The 14705-nt window shown below is 36.0% G+C and overlaps 1 protein-coding gene across 5 annotated transcripts in view; it reads right to left on the bottom strand.

Moving 5' to 3' along the window:
• Nucleotides 1-2732: 2732 nt before the first annotated feature.
• ATG5 (autophagy related 5) overlaps nucleotides 2733-14705 on the bottom strand; it is an 81772-nt gene continuing 69799 nt past the window's right edge. For all 5 annotated transcript variants that reach the window (XM_080389859.1, XM_080389863.1, XM_080389860.1 and 2 more), the window contains one exon: nucleotides 2733-4590. In XM_080389859.1, coding sequence (XP_080245985.1) covers nucleotides 4454-4590 — 137 coding nt within the window. In that variant the 3' untranslated portion in view covers nucleotides 2733-4453. The remainder of the gene's footprint in view (nucleotides 4591-14705) is intronic.

Below are 14705 nucleotides of genomic sequence, written 5' to 3'. Positions count from 1 at the left end.
ACCTACCTGTTTTAATTCAGAAGTCCATTCTGTACGTGATGTGATATTCTAAGAAAGTCTGTGCATACCCTTTCTCATCCTTAGGAAAGAAAAAAAAAATCACTTCAGGAATCTCTTTCCCAACCAAATTAATGGGGATTGCTAAAAATCAATGGCTGAAGTCACTTTCTGAAAGACTTATTATTCTGATACAACCACAAATTTTGAATAAAAAATATATTTTGGGGGGAAATATTTTCCCCTGAAATACAATTCTGCCATGTCAAGAAAATATTATTATTTTCTCAGTAAAGACAGAGTAATTTTGGTTTTGCTGGAAGGCTGAAGCTTGAAAAAGTGGTAGTAATTGCTAAAGATCCACTCAATCTCCACATTTCATCCATTTGCAGCACCAGAATAATGGCACCCAATGGGAGCCCTCACGATCACTAACGCTATTCTCTTTCTGGCATAATTTGATAACCATCAGTATTAGTATTTGACTTTTGAAAAGTAGGTGATCAGTTTTAACATATACATATGGCAGCATATGAATAAATACATTCTATAAGCTACTACTGCTAACCTTGCAAGCAAACTTACATCTATATTCTTCAGTTTAAAATCATCACATGTAAAAATGCTTGATTTGGAAAGTACCTGTGAAAGGGACTAATCTGTCCTTTTTTTGTCCAGTCCCTTGATTTATTGATAAATTATCACTGGCAAGCTGTGAAATTTGCTTAAAACATTCTCCAAAGTGAATAATCATTTTTTAGTCCCAGAAGTCTTCTGAGAGTGTGCTAATACTTTTGTACAGCCAAGATACAGATTCCTAAATATCAAAACCAAAAAAACACCAGCTACTGTCAGTGCCATAAACCAGGATTTGTCACTCAGACATCATTCACCATGAGGAAATAAAAAAGCGCCATAATTATTATGCAGGATATAAATAATACAGGACGTAATGACCAAGAGTCTTCATCAGCAGATATGTACCTGGCTGTCAAAGCAAAACATGCAAGGACACAGAACCAAAAGGACTTTCCCAGTCACTGAGTCCAATGACTGCTATTGTAGGCAATCAGCTCTTAGCCTTTTCATAACTTAACCTTTATAGTAGTTTACTCCCAAAACTCATGGTGGAGAAGTAACTGGGTTTGGAGTAGCTCAGTGGTTTTCCTTCCCATAAATTTATTAATAGCTAGTTCATACTGCGTGTTCCTGTGCCTGATCTGTCCTCAAGATTAGTATTTCTTCACATTCCTACAAGATTTCCCAACCATATTGATACACAAATTCAGCAGTATCTGCATTTCTGCCACTAAGGCAGCACAGTATCTACGCTAGCCTCATCTTTCCTTTCCACAACTAGATATTCAAACTCCCTCCCCTCGGCCCCCACAAACATTCCATGTGAAAACATCTGCCTAGGCAGGCAAACAGGTCCCCCCTCCCCATTTTCTGTATATAATAGGAACCCTGGATTAGAGGTGCTTTAGCAGTGTAACTTGCCGTTGTATGAGCTTCCCATACATATGCATGTATTTCCCAGCAGAAATCCTTCTCCCTAGTCCCTGTGCCCACTCTGTACATTCAGTTCAACATCTCCTGTTCTACATTCTTCAGGGTTACTAGTCCTTATTGCATTTAGGGTGCCCCTCCCCCCCCGCCCCCGACCAGGTATTAATGGAAAATAATTTAAAACTAACATAAATTTCTAGCACTTAATGAAAAGGCATTGCCTTATGTGCTAACAGCCAGTGGTATCAAAGGAATAATTGGAAAATTCACTCTTCCTTCACTGAACAGCCAAATATGGAGGTAGCCATTACCAAACATCATGAAATACAACAAGCTCTAGTATTCTGCTCTTTTTTAAACTATAACTTAACGTGTTCACCAGATACACTTAAATTCTAAGTGTAAGAGTGCGTGTATATATTTGACACTCTTCCTTATTATTTGAAATCAGTTTAGTGAGCACTATGTTAATTCTAACCAACTTAGACAAAATCTGTTTTTTCCTGAAGTTACAGCATTTCAAAGTGAAGAAAACTGTTTAAGCCACAACACACCTTCTGTTCCTATTGTTATTCACAAAGTAAAAGAAACTAAAAAAATGTGATTTAGATCAGGTAAAGACACAACTTCATTTTTGTGATGATGTGCTTTTGTTTAGATACATCACCCAACCAGCTCTTTAAGAAGTTCCTACTTATTAAGTATTGTTTTCATCACTTCATGACAAAGATGCTTATTTAGCTGCAAATAAAGACAGACTCAAACTTTGTTTTATTTTTTAATAAAGTTTAAATAGTTAAAATAAGAGGAAGGAGTATGTTTTAAAGCCAAGCTATTCCTTTGTTCCATGCTAGGCCTTAAAAGTTGGATTTACTAGCAAATATGGGCCATGAGAAGACAGCTGTATATTTAAAATGCTGGTGTAGAATATACTAAAATAGTCAGTGATTTACTCCATCTTACCTTAATCAAAGGAAACACAACCTCTACAGTTTTTTAAATGTACTACCTCTTACCCTGATTAATGGAAGAATTATCCCTACAAAAGACCTTTTTTTAAAAAAAATACAAAGACACTACAAAATATTTGATTTATCCATTGGCAGGACTTTGCAATTCTCCAGAATATTTAGATATGTCTGCCTAAGAAAGTTTATAAATGTCAATCCAACACTGCAACAAAAATTCCAAACAGAACTGGAAATTAGAATAACTCGACCAAATCATCCCACTGTAAGAGTATTATATTTCAATTCTGCATGAACACGATCAGCATGGTTTGTTTTGTTTTAAAAATTCTTCATGAGCCACAGAATACAGCATAGGTTTATTTCACTGTTATCTTTTCCCTTCCATTTCCTTAATTCTATTTCTTCATTTACATTTAAAACACTACCTAATTTATCTACCGGCTTTTTCTGCCCTTCTATCCTCACCCAAGGAGATCCTTCCCCTCTTACACTTTGAAGAGGCTTTTGTTTGATTGATTTTCATTTTCTTCTTTTTCAGATACAGGCAAGTATCCTACCACAAAGGGAGCATGGAAAAGAACGGGAACAGTGCTGGGAGTTACTGGGACATGTGCAAACCAAGACCTTGAGTAGGAACTTCAACAGTTACTATTTCTGAAAGAAAAACATCATGCTTTCTTTATATTTGATATACTTGACAATATGTCTACTATAAACATAGTCTTGTGTCACAAACAGCCACACACTGCAGACAAAGCAATATAGCACACCATTTGATGAATTCAACATAACACACAAAAAATGGTAAGAGTCCTAGCAGCAGCTGCAATGGTAACAAACATTTAGAAACCAAAGCGATCCAATAACCTAAAAATACAGCTGCTAAACTAAGGAAAAATCTGTGCGATGACATTAGAAGCTTCCAAATTTCAGACTAATTGTTCAGGGACCACAGTAGAAAACTAAACTCAGATGTAAGGAAGTATTAGTTTGGAAAAGCCTTAGCTTTCCAAAATTCAGAATTATTAAAAAGCAATACATCTGTTCATCATTCCACAATTTAAATGTTTTCTAGTCTAAGGGAATAAACAGCAGGATACAACCGTTTGCAACATCCATTTACTTATTTTTTTGGAACTTTTAAAACTAAATTAAGAAAATATTCTTACAAGAAAAAAATTCAGATGAGGAACAAAGAAATGCCATGATAAATCCTGAGACAAATTATCCTACATCATTGCTTGTCTATGAAAACTAGTTTGAATAATAAACATACTGGAGTATTCAGTGACAGCATACAAATCAAAAGTATTTGTAAATTATTAAATTGTGCATGTTATTAAATGACAAAACATGCTCACGGGTTTACTTTAAAATCTCTCACTGCTTGTTATCAAAGTTAAAAGATCATTTGCATACCAATACACATACTGTAAACATGAACTTCTCATTAAGGAAAGAGGCGTTTACAGTAATTTGATCTTTTACAAAAAGCTATTGGTAACTGAATCTCTCAGTGTCTAACTTTCTAGAAAATTAAGCCCAAGTTTCCACTCTCAAAGCTGAAACACTAGTGCTTTAGGAAACAGCCCTGTTTATTTGTTAATCAGAAATACAATCAAGTGGCATATTTCCATTTGCTCTTCAGCTGACAGTTTCAGCTTCATTATGTTTTACAAGAAAACAGCAGACTTGCAGAGGTCCTGTAAATTCTTTCATATCGCAACTGATTTAATTACAGCGGTGAAGAAAAGCAGTGGTGATGCAAAATAAGATCAGCCCAATTGCCCTTATCTGATGATAGGATCTTCTCTTCCTGTTTGGCTTGCAGCAGTGAGGACTTCTTGTTTTATTTCGGTTTTTTGTTGGTTTTTTTTTTTCTGGTCATGCTGCCTCTGTCAAGACTGACAGAAGCAAGTTGACATGCCCTTATAATTCCAGCTTGAGAACGATCCTCATACCCATACAGCTGAGTTTCAATCAGTAGGTCGGGGAATGATACTAATGTGGAGAAAATTATCTGGATAGCTCATATGTTCACTTAGCCACTGTATGGGTGTTTCCAGCATTGGCTCAATTCCATGAATCATCACTTGAGTCTTCTGCTCGCCATCTAATTCAAAGAAAAAGAGAAACCACTAGTATACCAAAGTTCACAGAAATATTAAACATTTACTTCATTTACAGTATATTTAATTGGTGTTAAGAGTTCAACATTTAACAGAATGAAAAGCAGGAAGTATTGGTATGGAGAAAGCTGAGATTACTATCATCCAAAACAGAAACTAATTCCAAGGGAAAAAAAAAAAAGGGTTTAAATGAAACTTAATGAAAATGCCGTTCTTCTTTATTAGTTGCAAGTGTTTTTTTTCCTACAGTGATCACAGCTTGGTATCAACACATTTAAGGCATATCCTTCTCACCCAGCTACAAGCCATATGAATTTTACACAGATCATGCTTAAGATGTTGAGCTTCCTAAAACATACTAATAAAACTGTATTCTTAATACTGTCATCTCTTGAAAGAGCTGGACTACATGTAATACATAAATAGTCCTGAAGTAATTTTGTTTCGCTAAGATTAAGTCACTAGCAATATTTCAGAGTTACTCAGAGGCTGAGCTGGCACCAGCTTTTTCTCACTTAGTTTCATCTCTTGGAAAAGTTAAGTTCACAAATGATTCCCAGTATGACAAGAATATTTTCTAAGAATATTTCAATTCTTTTTATTTATACTTGTCCCGGAGGATGCAAGTACTTTGATCCTTTGATTCAAATGATGGGAACCAGCTAAAGCAACTGACATTACTGTCATGAAATGAACTAAAAAAACCCCCAAAAATGAAAATTTATTTCAGAGCCTTGAGATGAGAAGAACATCTGAAATATGCTCCAAATGATGGTTAGGGGAGAAAAAAAAAAAGTAGGCAGTGACCTTTTACTGTTTTTATACTATAGTCTGGCATTCTCACATGGACCTACCACAGCGAAATCTACATTGCTCAAAAATATCACTGCCTTCTCTAACTGACATTTTATGCTCCCCCTCAAGTTCGTTGGAAGAAAGCAGAATCTACAAGTAAAGGTACCATTACTGGCTCTTTCATTCTGCTTCCCCAATTGCAGCATAATTCCTATTTCATAACATAGATAAAAAAACTTATTTGCTTGGTAACCAAAATGATTTGACAGCTGCCTGAAGAAATTTGTATTACAACCAGGTATCTATGCCAGCACAGGCTAAATTAGACTAGGAGGAATCATACTTGAATATGGTGTTGACTATGCTAGTAATAATTCTTCCTGCAAAGTAAACAGTTATGTTTGCCTAAAAAAAACCCCTTACACGTTAGTTACATATGGTAACACATTCTGCACAAACTCTTGATTAAATATATAAAGCTTCAGTCTCTACATGGCACAGTATACACATTACCACACTAAATCAAGCATAAACAATTGCTGTTTTCTGGTTTTATTCCAAATAGGTTAGAAGAACGCAGTATGTCATTTAAAAATAAACTTCTGATATTTCCAACCAAAGCAGGCATTTACCAGGCTGAAACGTTACCAGTCCAACTGTCAAGACTGCAAGCTCCAAAAGAAAATCTCAGAAACCAAGATTTTACAGAGAAGTCAGGCAACAGCAAATATTCTCAGTATAAAGTAACTCCCAAATATATGTATTTTAACACTTTCAAACTAAACTCTATCTATGGTATTCCCAAAATTTGCTGCAGAGTCGGTGGCATTTTTTTGCATTTTATAATATAATTTAATTTTCAGAAACAACTAATTTGCATACACAGACAGATGGCAGAATGCTGTTTTGGCATTAGTAGTGTGCTAGCCACCTATATATAGCTGACTTGGCAAAAACTTGCACAAAAAAAATAGATTAAAAGCTTTAGAACACCAGTATAATTTTCTTGTCATTAGAAGAAAAGCTTATAAATGATAAACACTTCATTTGGCTCTTCTTTTACTGTATGATAGAACAGTATTGGATGTGTGTGCATATGCGTAGTACTTTGATGCCGATTGCTTAAAAATGAAATGCAGTTAATCTGGGTGTTGACATTCCCTGCTCCCTACCCCACTTTATCCCTTTCTCATACAAATCTTTTATTCTATTCCTCAGCAAACCGAGAAAGTCTCAGAGGTCAATGAAGAATTTACAGTTTAATTAAAATCTAAATCTCTGCATTAGCATTGTTTGTGCTTTAGTATTATCGCTAACAAAGCTTAATTCCTTTCCCCCTTGAGGCTTGACTAAAGAGATCTTATCTACCAATTCTGTATTTACTGTAGCTTTCTTTCACAAAATCCATTGTTTTTACTTCAGCATTCTTCCCTCCTTTTGTTACTAGGGACAATAAACTCTCACTTAAGTCACATGTACTCAAACTTTCTTCAACTTTCATGTTTTCAGTAACTTTCCCATTTTGAATCACATACAGAGTCTGTCTCCTATAGATGGCTCCTCTGCTTTATGTAGCAGAAAGGTTGTCAACAGCAAATACGCCAAAAAAATTTCTGGAAATTATTCTTGTTTTCTCAACAGCTTTCTAATTCTTATCCACCATTACCTACCGTGATCTGGGGTCTGGATGATTTGCGAGCTATGAAAGCTTCATCTACCTGGTTTACTGATAACAGTAGATTTACAGAGTATTTTTCCTTCCATTACTGTTCAGTCTTAACAGTTGTAGCTTATTTTGTATGTAACTTGACACACCAAGTGCTGTTCTCTTCTTCCCCACCCTGTATTCTATGATAACAGAGTCTTTTTAGACTGAAAAAATGCCTCTGTAGAAGTGTACAAGTTGCTAAACACAACATATATTTAAATGAGTGGTGTAAGATTTAAATGATTTAATTACAAAGATGATGAATGCCATTCATGCCATTGGACCAAGCCTATAAAAATTAGGGCAAATAACTGCCCATTTGTAGTGCATGGGGTCTAGACCTGATATCATTACTGTCAATATCCATTTTACGATATTCAGCAATGTAGTAAAAAATCCCCAGGATTTCCTTAAACCAAGAAGTTCAAAATTTCACCTCTGACTTTTTTCCCCCCCCTTTTAAAATCACAATAGAACAGAGTTACATGTTAGATATTGTATGATCGAAGATGGTTTCTTTTACTTTGTTGCAAATTAGTCTCAGTAAGATGAAGTGGAAATATCAAAAAATAAAAGCATAGCCATAGACATTTCATAGGAATTTTTTTTATAATGTGTGTACATAGTAACTATTTACTTAAAATCAGCATATTTTTGTATTACTGAAATTTACAAAAAAAGCCTCAAAATCAGTTAAGCTGTCATCTCCTATCAGAGTGGTTGTCCCAGGATTAAATTGTCTTTGCTTTACTTGTGGAAAGCCATGAACAGGCATTATAGCCCCCCAAAGTCACTAGTGGCAAGTGATAAGATTATAAAACAGATTATAAAACTTTTTGGTAAACCTTAACAATATTCAATCTCCAGAAGGTAGATAACTATGCTTACATGCTGTATACAATGGCATTTTTGAGACCACTTAATTTAGATACTAACTCAAAGGCTGCAACACTTAAAGCAGGTGCCCGACCCAGGCTAGTAAATCACACCATGTAAAGTCAGAACAGTTTTCCAGCTCTGCACAGAAAACAGAGAAACAAGCAGCTCTGAAGTGAAGGTTTAAGAAGACTTCTGCTTAAACCTTCTCTATTCTGATTCTCTATTGTCTGTAAGATGCCTCGGTATTCCTGATCAGGAAACCATCTGATCCAGCCAAAGAAAGTATTGACAAAGGACTTCTGCAGATAAGCATCTGCTGGACGGAAGAGATAGTGGCTGTTGCATCTCGACAGTCCTCGAGGCAGTGGCTCAAAGCCCTCCTCAACCTTAGGCAGTTTGACTCCACTCTCCTTCTTTAAGGAGAATGCCCTAAATACTACATTTGCTACTGCTAATCCCAAGCTTCCTCTAAAAATCCTCAATGTTCAAGAATCAGTGAGACACAGAGAAAGAACAAAGAAGAGGAGATCTGTAGTCTTCAGAGAAGGTAGGAAGATGCACAATGTCATGGTATCACATGGGAAGTTTTTCTGTTTCCTTTAGCTGTGTAAGTTACTGCTTGCAAAGGAAATCACTCAATATCAGGAAACAAAAGAATTAGCATATTCAGCATAAATTCAGATTGTTACACATACCCCTGACGCAATCTAAATCAATTTTTCTACTGAACTATCTTTTCATTTAGAAAGGAAGAAATAAAGATGTAGGGAAAAGAAAATGTTTTTGAGACAGGTTCAAGTGCCTAAGAGCAAAATAGTGAGAAGGCACTACTTCTGGCAAAGGTATGTATTTCAGCCATTTTTCACTCAGATTACCACCACAATGCTCACCAATGCTGCAGAGACATTCTCCCTTTCACCTACACAAGATCAGCTTCTCCAGTCAGACTAGATCTGTGATGCACCACTTAAAATTCTTTAGTGGGATGAAAAACCTCCCTTTTGATTTGCTGCCTCTAGCAATCACCTGTCAGGGCAATTTAGCTGGCTTAAATTCTTTCATTGACAGACAATACAAGATAGTCAGGATTTAGCAAAAATGTTCCTGGGGTAGTACAGTTAGAATCCTCCACATGCAAGTCCTCTGCAAAGCAAGTCCCAGAACCTGCCTGCAACCATCAAAATGGACAATGCAGAAACCACAGCTTCTGAGGGCAGCGCCACATACAAAATCGGCTTTAAAACCCTAAAAAGGGAAACAGAAGTTTGTGCTCCAAACTAGAGGCAAACAATGCACTTTTTGCATGATACACGGCCACAGGGCTATATTGGACAAGGATACTAAAAAGTGTGAAGTGTAAATCCAGAAAGTGTCACGGAGAAGCAGCCTTATTAATAATGTAATAGAACTAGTTTCCAGCTTTTTCAGCTCTGAAGTGAGCCATAAACATTTGCTTGCTTACCTTTAGAATACATGATATATATACTCTGGATTAGATGATACTAAAGGCATTCCTGATGACAGGTCATACCACACTGTAGGAAAACTCACCTTGGGCCAGTGTTATAAGGAGCAGAGTTCTTTTGTGACTGTGGTGGGGCTCCTTTCCTTTCCGCCTCTCCTGCTCCTCAGATTACCAGGCAGGACAACAGGCCTTTAGGTGCATGTAATGGTGAAGCAGCCACAGTACACGTGACAGCATGTGCTCAGCAGCTAGGGCCCTGGACATCTCTGAATCTGAATAGACATCTGCCCCAGGAAGTCAGTCAATTACTTCTTTAGGCTCCCTTAGGAAATTGCATATAGATACATAGCTTTCAGTAATGTGCTTCATGCATAGATGCAGCCACTAAGTTTGTTACTGACAGGTGCTGCTGATTCAATTTTTAAAGCCTAAAGACAAAGCTGGGTGGGGCTAAGCCTCTAGCAAGCAAAGGTGAAATTTTCCTTCTTGAAAGCTACAATTCTGGTCAAGCACAGAGGATCACACATATGAAACTATGTGCAATTATTTACAAAAGTCTACACTATATTAGCAAGCAAATTCAAAAATCATGTTCTAAGTGGTAACCACAGATGGTAAGAAAGAACTGGACAGTGGTTAAGTTATCCTTCCCCTCTCTAGGCATCTCACATTAGATATTCTAGGACATCCAGAGAACAGACAGCACCACACAAGCCTCAGTCGAAAGTAGTAGTACTTGAGTGACTTCTGCACCAGTAGTAGAAAATAAGCAAACAAGCACTTAATAAAAGTGCAAAAAGTGAAGTACATTCAAGAAGGTAACATCTCTAAAAAATCCAAAACCTCAATATTGTCAGTAATGGTTCAATTTGATACAGGAATCTTGCAAATGCTAGCGCTGAAACTGATGAATAGCATTTAGGTCTTCAACAGTCCAGAACTGAAAACTGCTCTAATGTCTGATGTCAAAATTTACAATGACTGGATACTGTTTACAACAAAGCAAGCTTCACAATTATTTTTGTTTGTGTATAATACAAGAGTCACATGTGCTGATAAAATTCCCATAAACTTCAAAGAAATTAAGCTAAGGGGTATTTATCAACATATTCGTATCACTTTTGTAATATTTGCATTAACCAGATATCATATCTTCTTTCAATTTATGGCAAAATATTTATTTGCTCAGTGAGCAAGCTTAGCTAAAGAAAGAATTCAACCCATCCCTATATATGCTCTCTCTCTATATATATATATTATATCTATCTATGCTTTGTTTTTCTTAAGAATCTTTAAAAAAAATAATTAGAAGTCAAAACATTATTTCAGGTTTTTTCCATTCATAAACTCAAATTTAACTGGAACATTTCCACAATAAGTTTCTGGCACGTGTATGCATAATAGCAACCGAAGTACAGAAATATAGTGAGATATTCAGATTCCACAGCAATGATGACATCAGTAGAATGGTCTCAAATAGAAAAACAAACTTGTATTTTAAACACATTTTACCTACTCAGCTGGGTACTAACAGGTGCTCAATACCTACGCAACTTTATAGGAAGCATATACAAACAAAAAGTTGAACTTGGTCAAATCTCTCGGCCAAATGATTACTTGCTCTTTGAATATGCTTAGCACAAGTACTTCAGACAGTGAACGTTTCAGTACTCCTTAATGATAAAAATATTTCATAGTTAAGAAATGATAGCTTCAAGGTCTAAGGTTACCATACCTTCTACTAAGCAGGGGCTTTTTTTCAGTTAAAATAGTTTAAATATGAATAAAGTCTTAGTATGAGTTTTCAGAAGCTTCACACTAGCCTATTTCAGCTACCATATCCCAGGCTTTCCTTACTTTTCTGTGAATTCCACCCTGTTGTAAAAAGGACCCTGCTTGTCACAGTAGCAGGCTCTTAGAACTTACTCATTTTCCATAGCAATCTTAACATATGGCTCACTAATGGCACATAAACTACCAAAATCCTTACTCCCTTTTTCTCCTCTAGTTTGGAATAATTATCAGTTTAATATATTCAGATGATACATTGGATCACAATCAGCAAGATATGCTGTTCAATATCCTCTGACAAAAAGCAAGAACATACAAAAAATTTTGCAAAGCTGACTCTAAAATAGCCTAGCCACAACAAAAGGTTCCTCTGACCTCAAAAAACTCAAGAGGCTGACACATGACACGAAAGCACAGGACTGGCTTTTCCTTCCTGCCTACATATCCCACCAGCCCTGGGGAAAGCCACTGATGCCGATTTCAGGGGAAGAACTTGCACACAGAAATACATGGTCAATGCATCATTCAGAACAAGTCTTTTTCCTCAAAATGATTCTGTATCTGGAATAAACATTGTTCCAAACATAAGATGTGGTTTAGAGCATAAGAATTTCAGTTCCTGGATACAGTCCAACTACCCAAAACAAATATAAATCACCAATCAGATAGATCTGGTGAACCGGCAGCAACAAGAGAGTATCTGTCACTTCAAACATTGGTAGTAACATGAGTTCTATTGCTCAAACTCGAAGGTCACAGTTTTCCTAAATGTACGTTCTCAGCTTTGGATATATTTGATATCTACACAGACACCCCAGAGAGCTTTTAACTATGGCAAGTTCCTGGCATCAAAGACATCTAATGGTAAATAAAATCCACAACTTTGTATTTTGTTCAAAAAACTTTTAAAAGGAATGTTCATTTCTAATAGGTTTATTGACTCCGTACAGATAATAGCAGTGCTTAGTCTACCTTTTCTAACTCATAATTTTTTTTTAATTATCCTCTAAAATAAACAGCTCAAAACATCAGTTTCTCTCCACCCTAAATGTTTTTCATTCATACTAAGTGTCCCAATTTCACCCCTACAGCACTTTGATGTCATCTTGCCCATCACAAGAACTACTGCTTCTTGGTCCAAAATGCTACGGTTGAACTAGACCTGTACCAAACTCAGTGAACTCTTCTTGCAGAATACTTGACTGCAAAAGCCCAGCTCGAGGCAACATATCTCAAGCATTCCTCCATTGCAACACTGTCATGAAGTCCACATTCACTGATTTAGCTTTAATTACTGCTGTATTTCTTTATGTGGTTTTGACACAGGCCAGTTGGCTGATCTCTACATGATCTTCTCGTGGCATAAACATCTCCTACTTGAGTTTAAATGTTTGTGACTTCAAGGAGAGAAAAAAAGTTCCTTTGTTACAGTTCTTAGTATGATTAGATTCCCTGGATTATATTGCAACACAGTCCTAGCTTTCTCTATCCCCAGAACAAAAGTAGATGAATACACAACATTATAACCTATGTTAAGTATCATTAAATACTGAGATAAAAACCAAATTCTTGGCATCACCCCTATTAATCTTTTCCTTCTCCATGCAATTTTCCCTCTCTTGTTATTTCCTGTCATCTTCTACCTCAAGTCTATCCTCAGGTCAGATATGCACATTTCTGAAACATAACAAAAAAATGTGGATTAAACTAATCACCACAAGCACCAGTTTATAACCCTTTGGAACAGCTTACGAGAACTTGGGTTACACTTCTAATCTCACAGCAGCCAGAAAGTATGTAGACAATAGAAAACTTTTTTCTATTAATTGAAGAAGTTTTTAGAGAAAGCAAATTTAGCCTCAAAAGTCCAGGTTGCCTGAGCAGACTGTTTTCAACAATCCTCCATGCAGTCCCAACCAGTTAAGACTGACAGTAATGCCATCTAAGCAACCAAGGGGATTTTTCCTTCTGTAAAAGAATTCATGCAGCTCAATGGAAAAGTCGATAGAGGATGGAAATGAAAGTTTTACTTAAACTCTGTTGGTTTTAATTTTTATTTTTGTATATTTAATAAAAGTTTTTAAATGGGGTTGTTGTAATAAGTCCCAAACTAATTTGACAGAAGCCTGAAATACCCTTCTTAAAGATCTAACATTTTAGTAGTTACAAGGTTTTAGAAGACCTTCCAATGACTGAGCCTGAGATACTTCCCATCAAACATTTAGCTTCAGGCAGGAAAAAAATCACCCCAAGAAACATTTTATAAGACCAAACTCAGGAAATATTCTTAAACTTCTTCCTTAGCATCAGTGCCTTAACCTCAGCCCCGAACCAGCAATAAGCCTGTGCTAGTTTATAAAAGACCGGTGTTTGCAACTGAAGTTTGTGATTTTCTGTAATGTGTTTGCACATGTGAACAGCGTGGCAAAGTTCAATGCAAATCATGCTGCTGTTCCATGGAACAAGTAAGCACACAACACATTTATATATACAAGGAACAGGCAAGGTGTGCATTAAAAGGTAAGCACTTGAACACATGACAAATTGAGCCCAACTCACCCATGGTATGTTTTCCGTTGATGAGGGAGAGCTAAATCACTTTTAGAAGTTGTGCAGCTTTTTTAAACAGCAGGCATCTTGACTTACAGTAAGTTAACCCTTCCATGCACCATGTCCTTAATTAGAGATGAGGTTTTCCTTCCCTCTAAACTTTATACAACTGACCTTCAGAAATTAAAGGTTAGCTCTGTATACAGTTAGGGAGCTAAATATGATCAAATATGGCTCTTGGAAAAAATGAAAGATTTGATGAAGATTTTTCTCTATGAAGACCGGCATAAAGCAAATTAATTTGCTGTAAAAGACCTCTTGTTACTAATTGTTCATGAGAACTTTTATGTCATTGTTTTTAAAATACTGTTATGCCAATTAAATAGAAAATTCTCTATGCAATCGTATTTTATGTTCCCTATGCATATGCACATTCATACACTTTTAAAGGTTTTTAATAGCATTCTTGAACTTTCAATCTCTATTTTACTTCATTTTGAAGTTACTATAATTCACATCATGCCTGCAAATATTCTTTCATTCTAATGGCCGTCCATCTTTTATAATGAACTTCTCAGATAATCAAATTATGAACTATTCCCAGCAAGGCAAAGCAAAGAAGGATTACTGTTGCTGCATAATCATTGTCAATACAGGAAAGACCAGCAAATTTATTTGTTTTCATCAATCCACAATGCTAATTGTTAGTCTGCCTGCCCAGTTTAATAAATCAAATTCAAAAGTAGACATTCAGGCATAATTATAGTTTAAAAACATTTGCCTGAAAAGTGATAAGTAGCATATACAGATCAAAGACTTAATGGTTGCTATTTCATGTTTTGTACCTTCCCCTGTTTAACTGGAGAAAAATAAACTGGTTTCGCCTTTTTTAAAAGGCTGCTTTGTTAAAT

This window comes from Falco punctatus, assembly GCF_963210335.1.
Source record: "Falco punctatus genome assembly, chromosome: 5".
Classification (NCBI taxonomy): domain Eukaryota; kingdom Metazoa; phylum Chordata; class Aves; order Falconiformes; family Falconidae; genus Falco; species Falco punctatus.
Note: the sequence above shows the minus strand (reverse complement) of the source record. Positions and strands in the feature narration are given on the sequence as shown.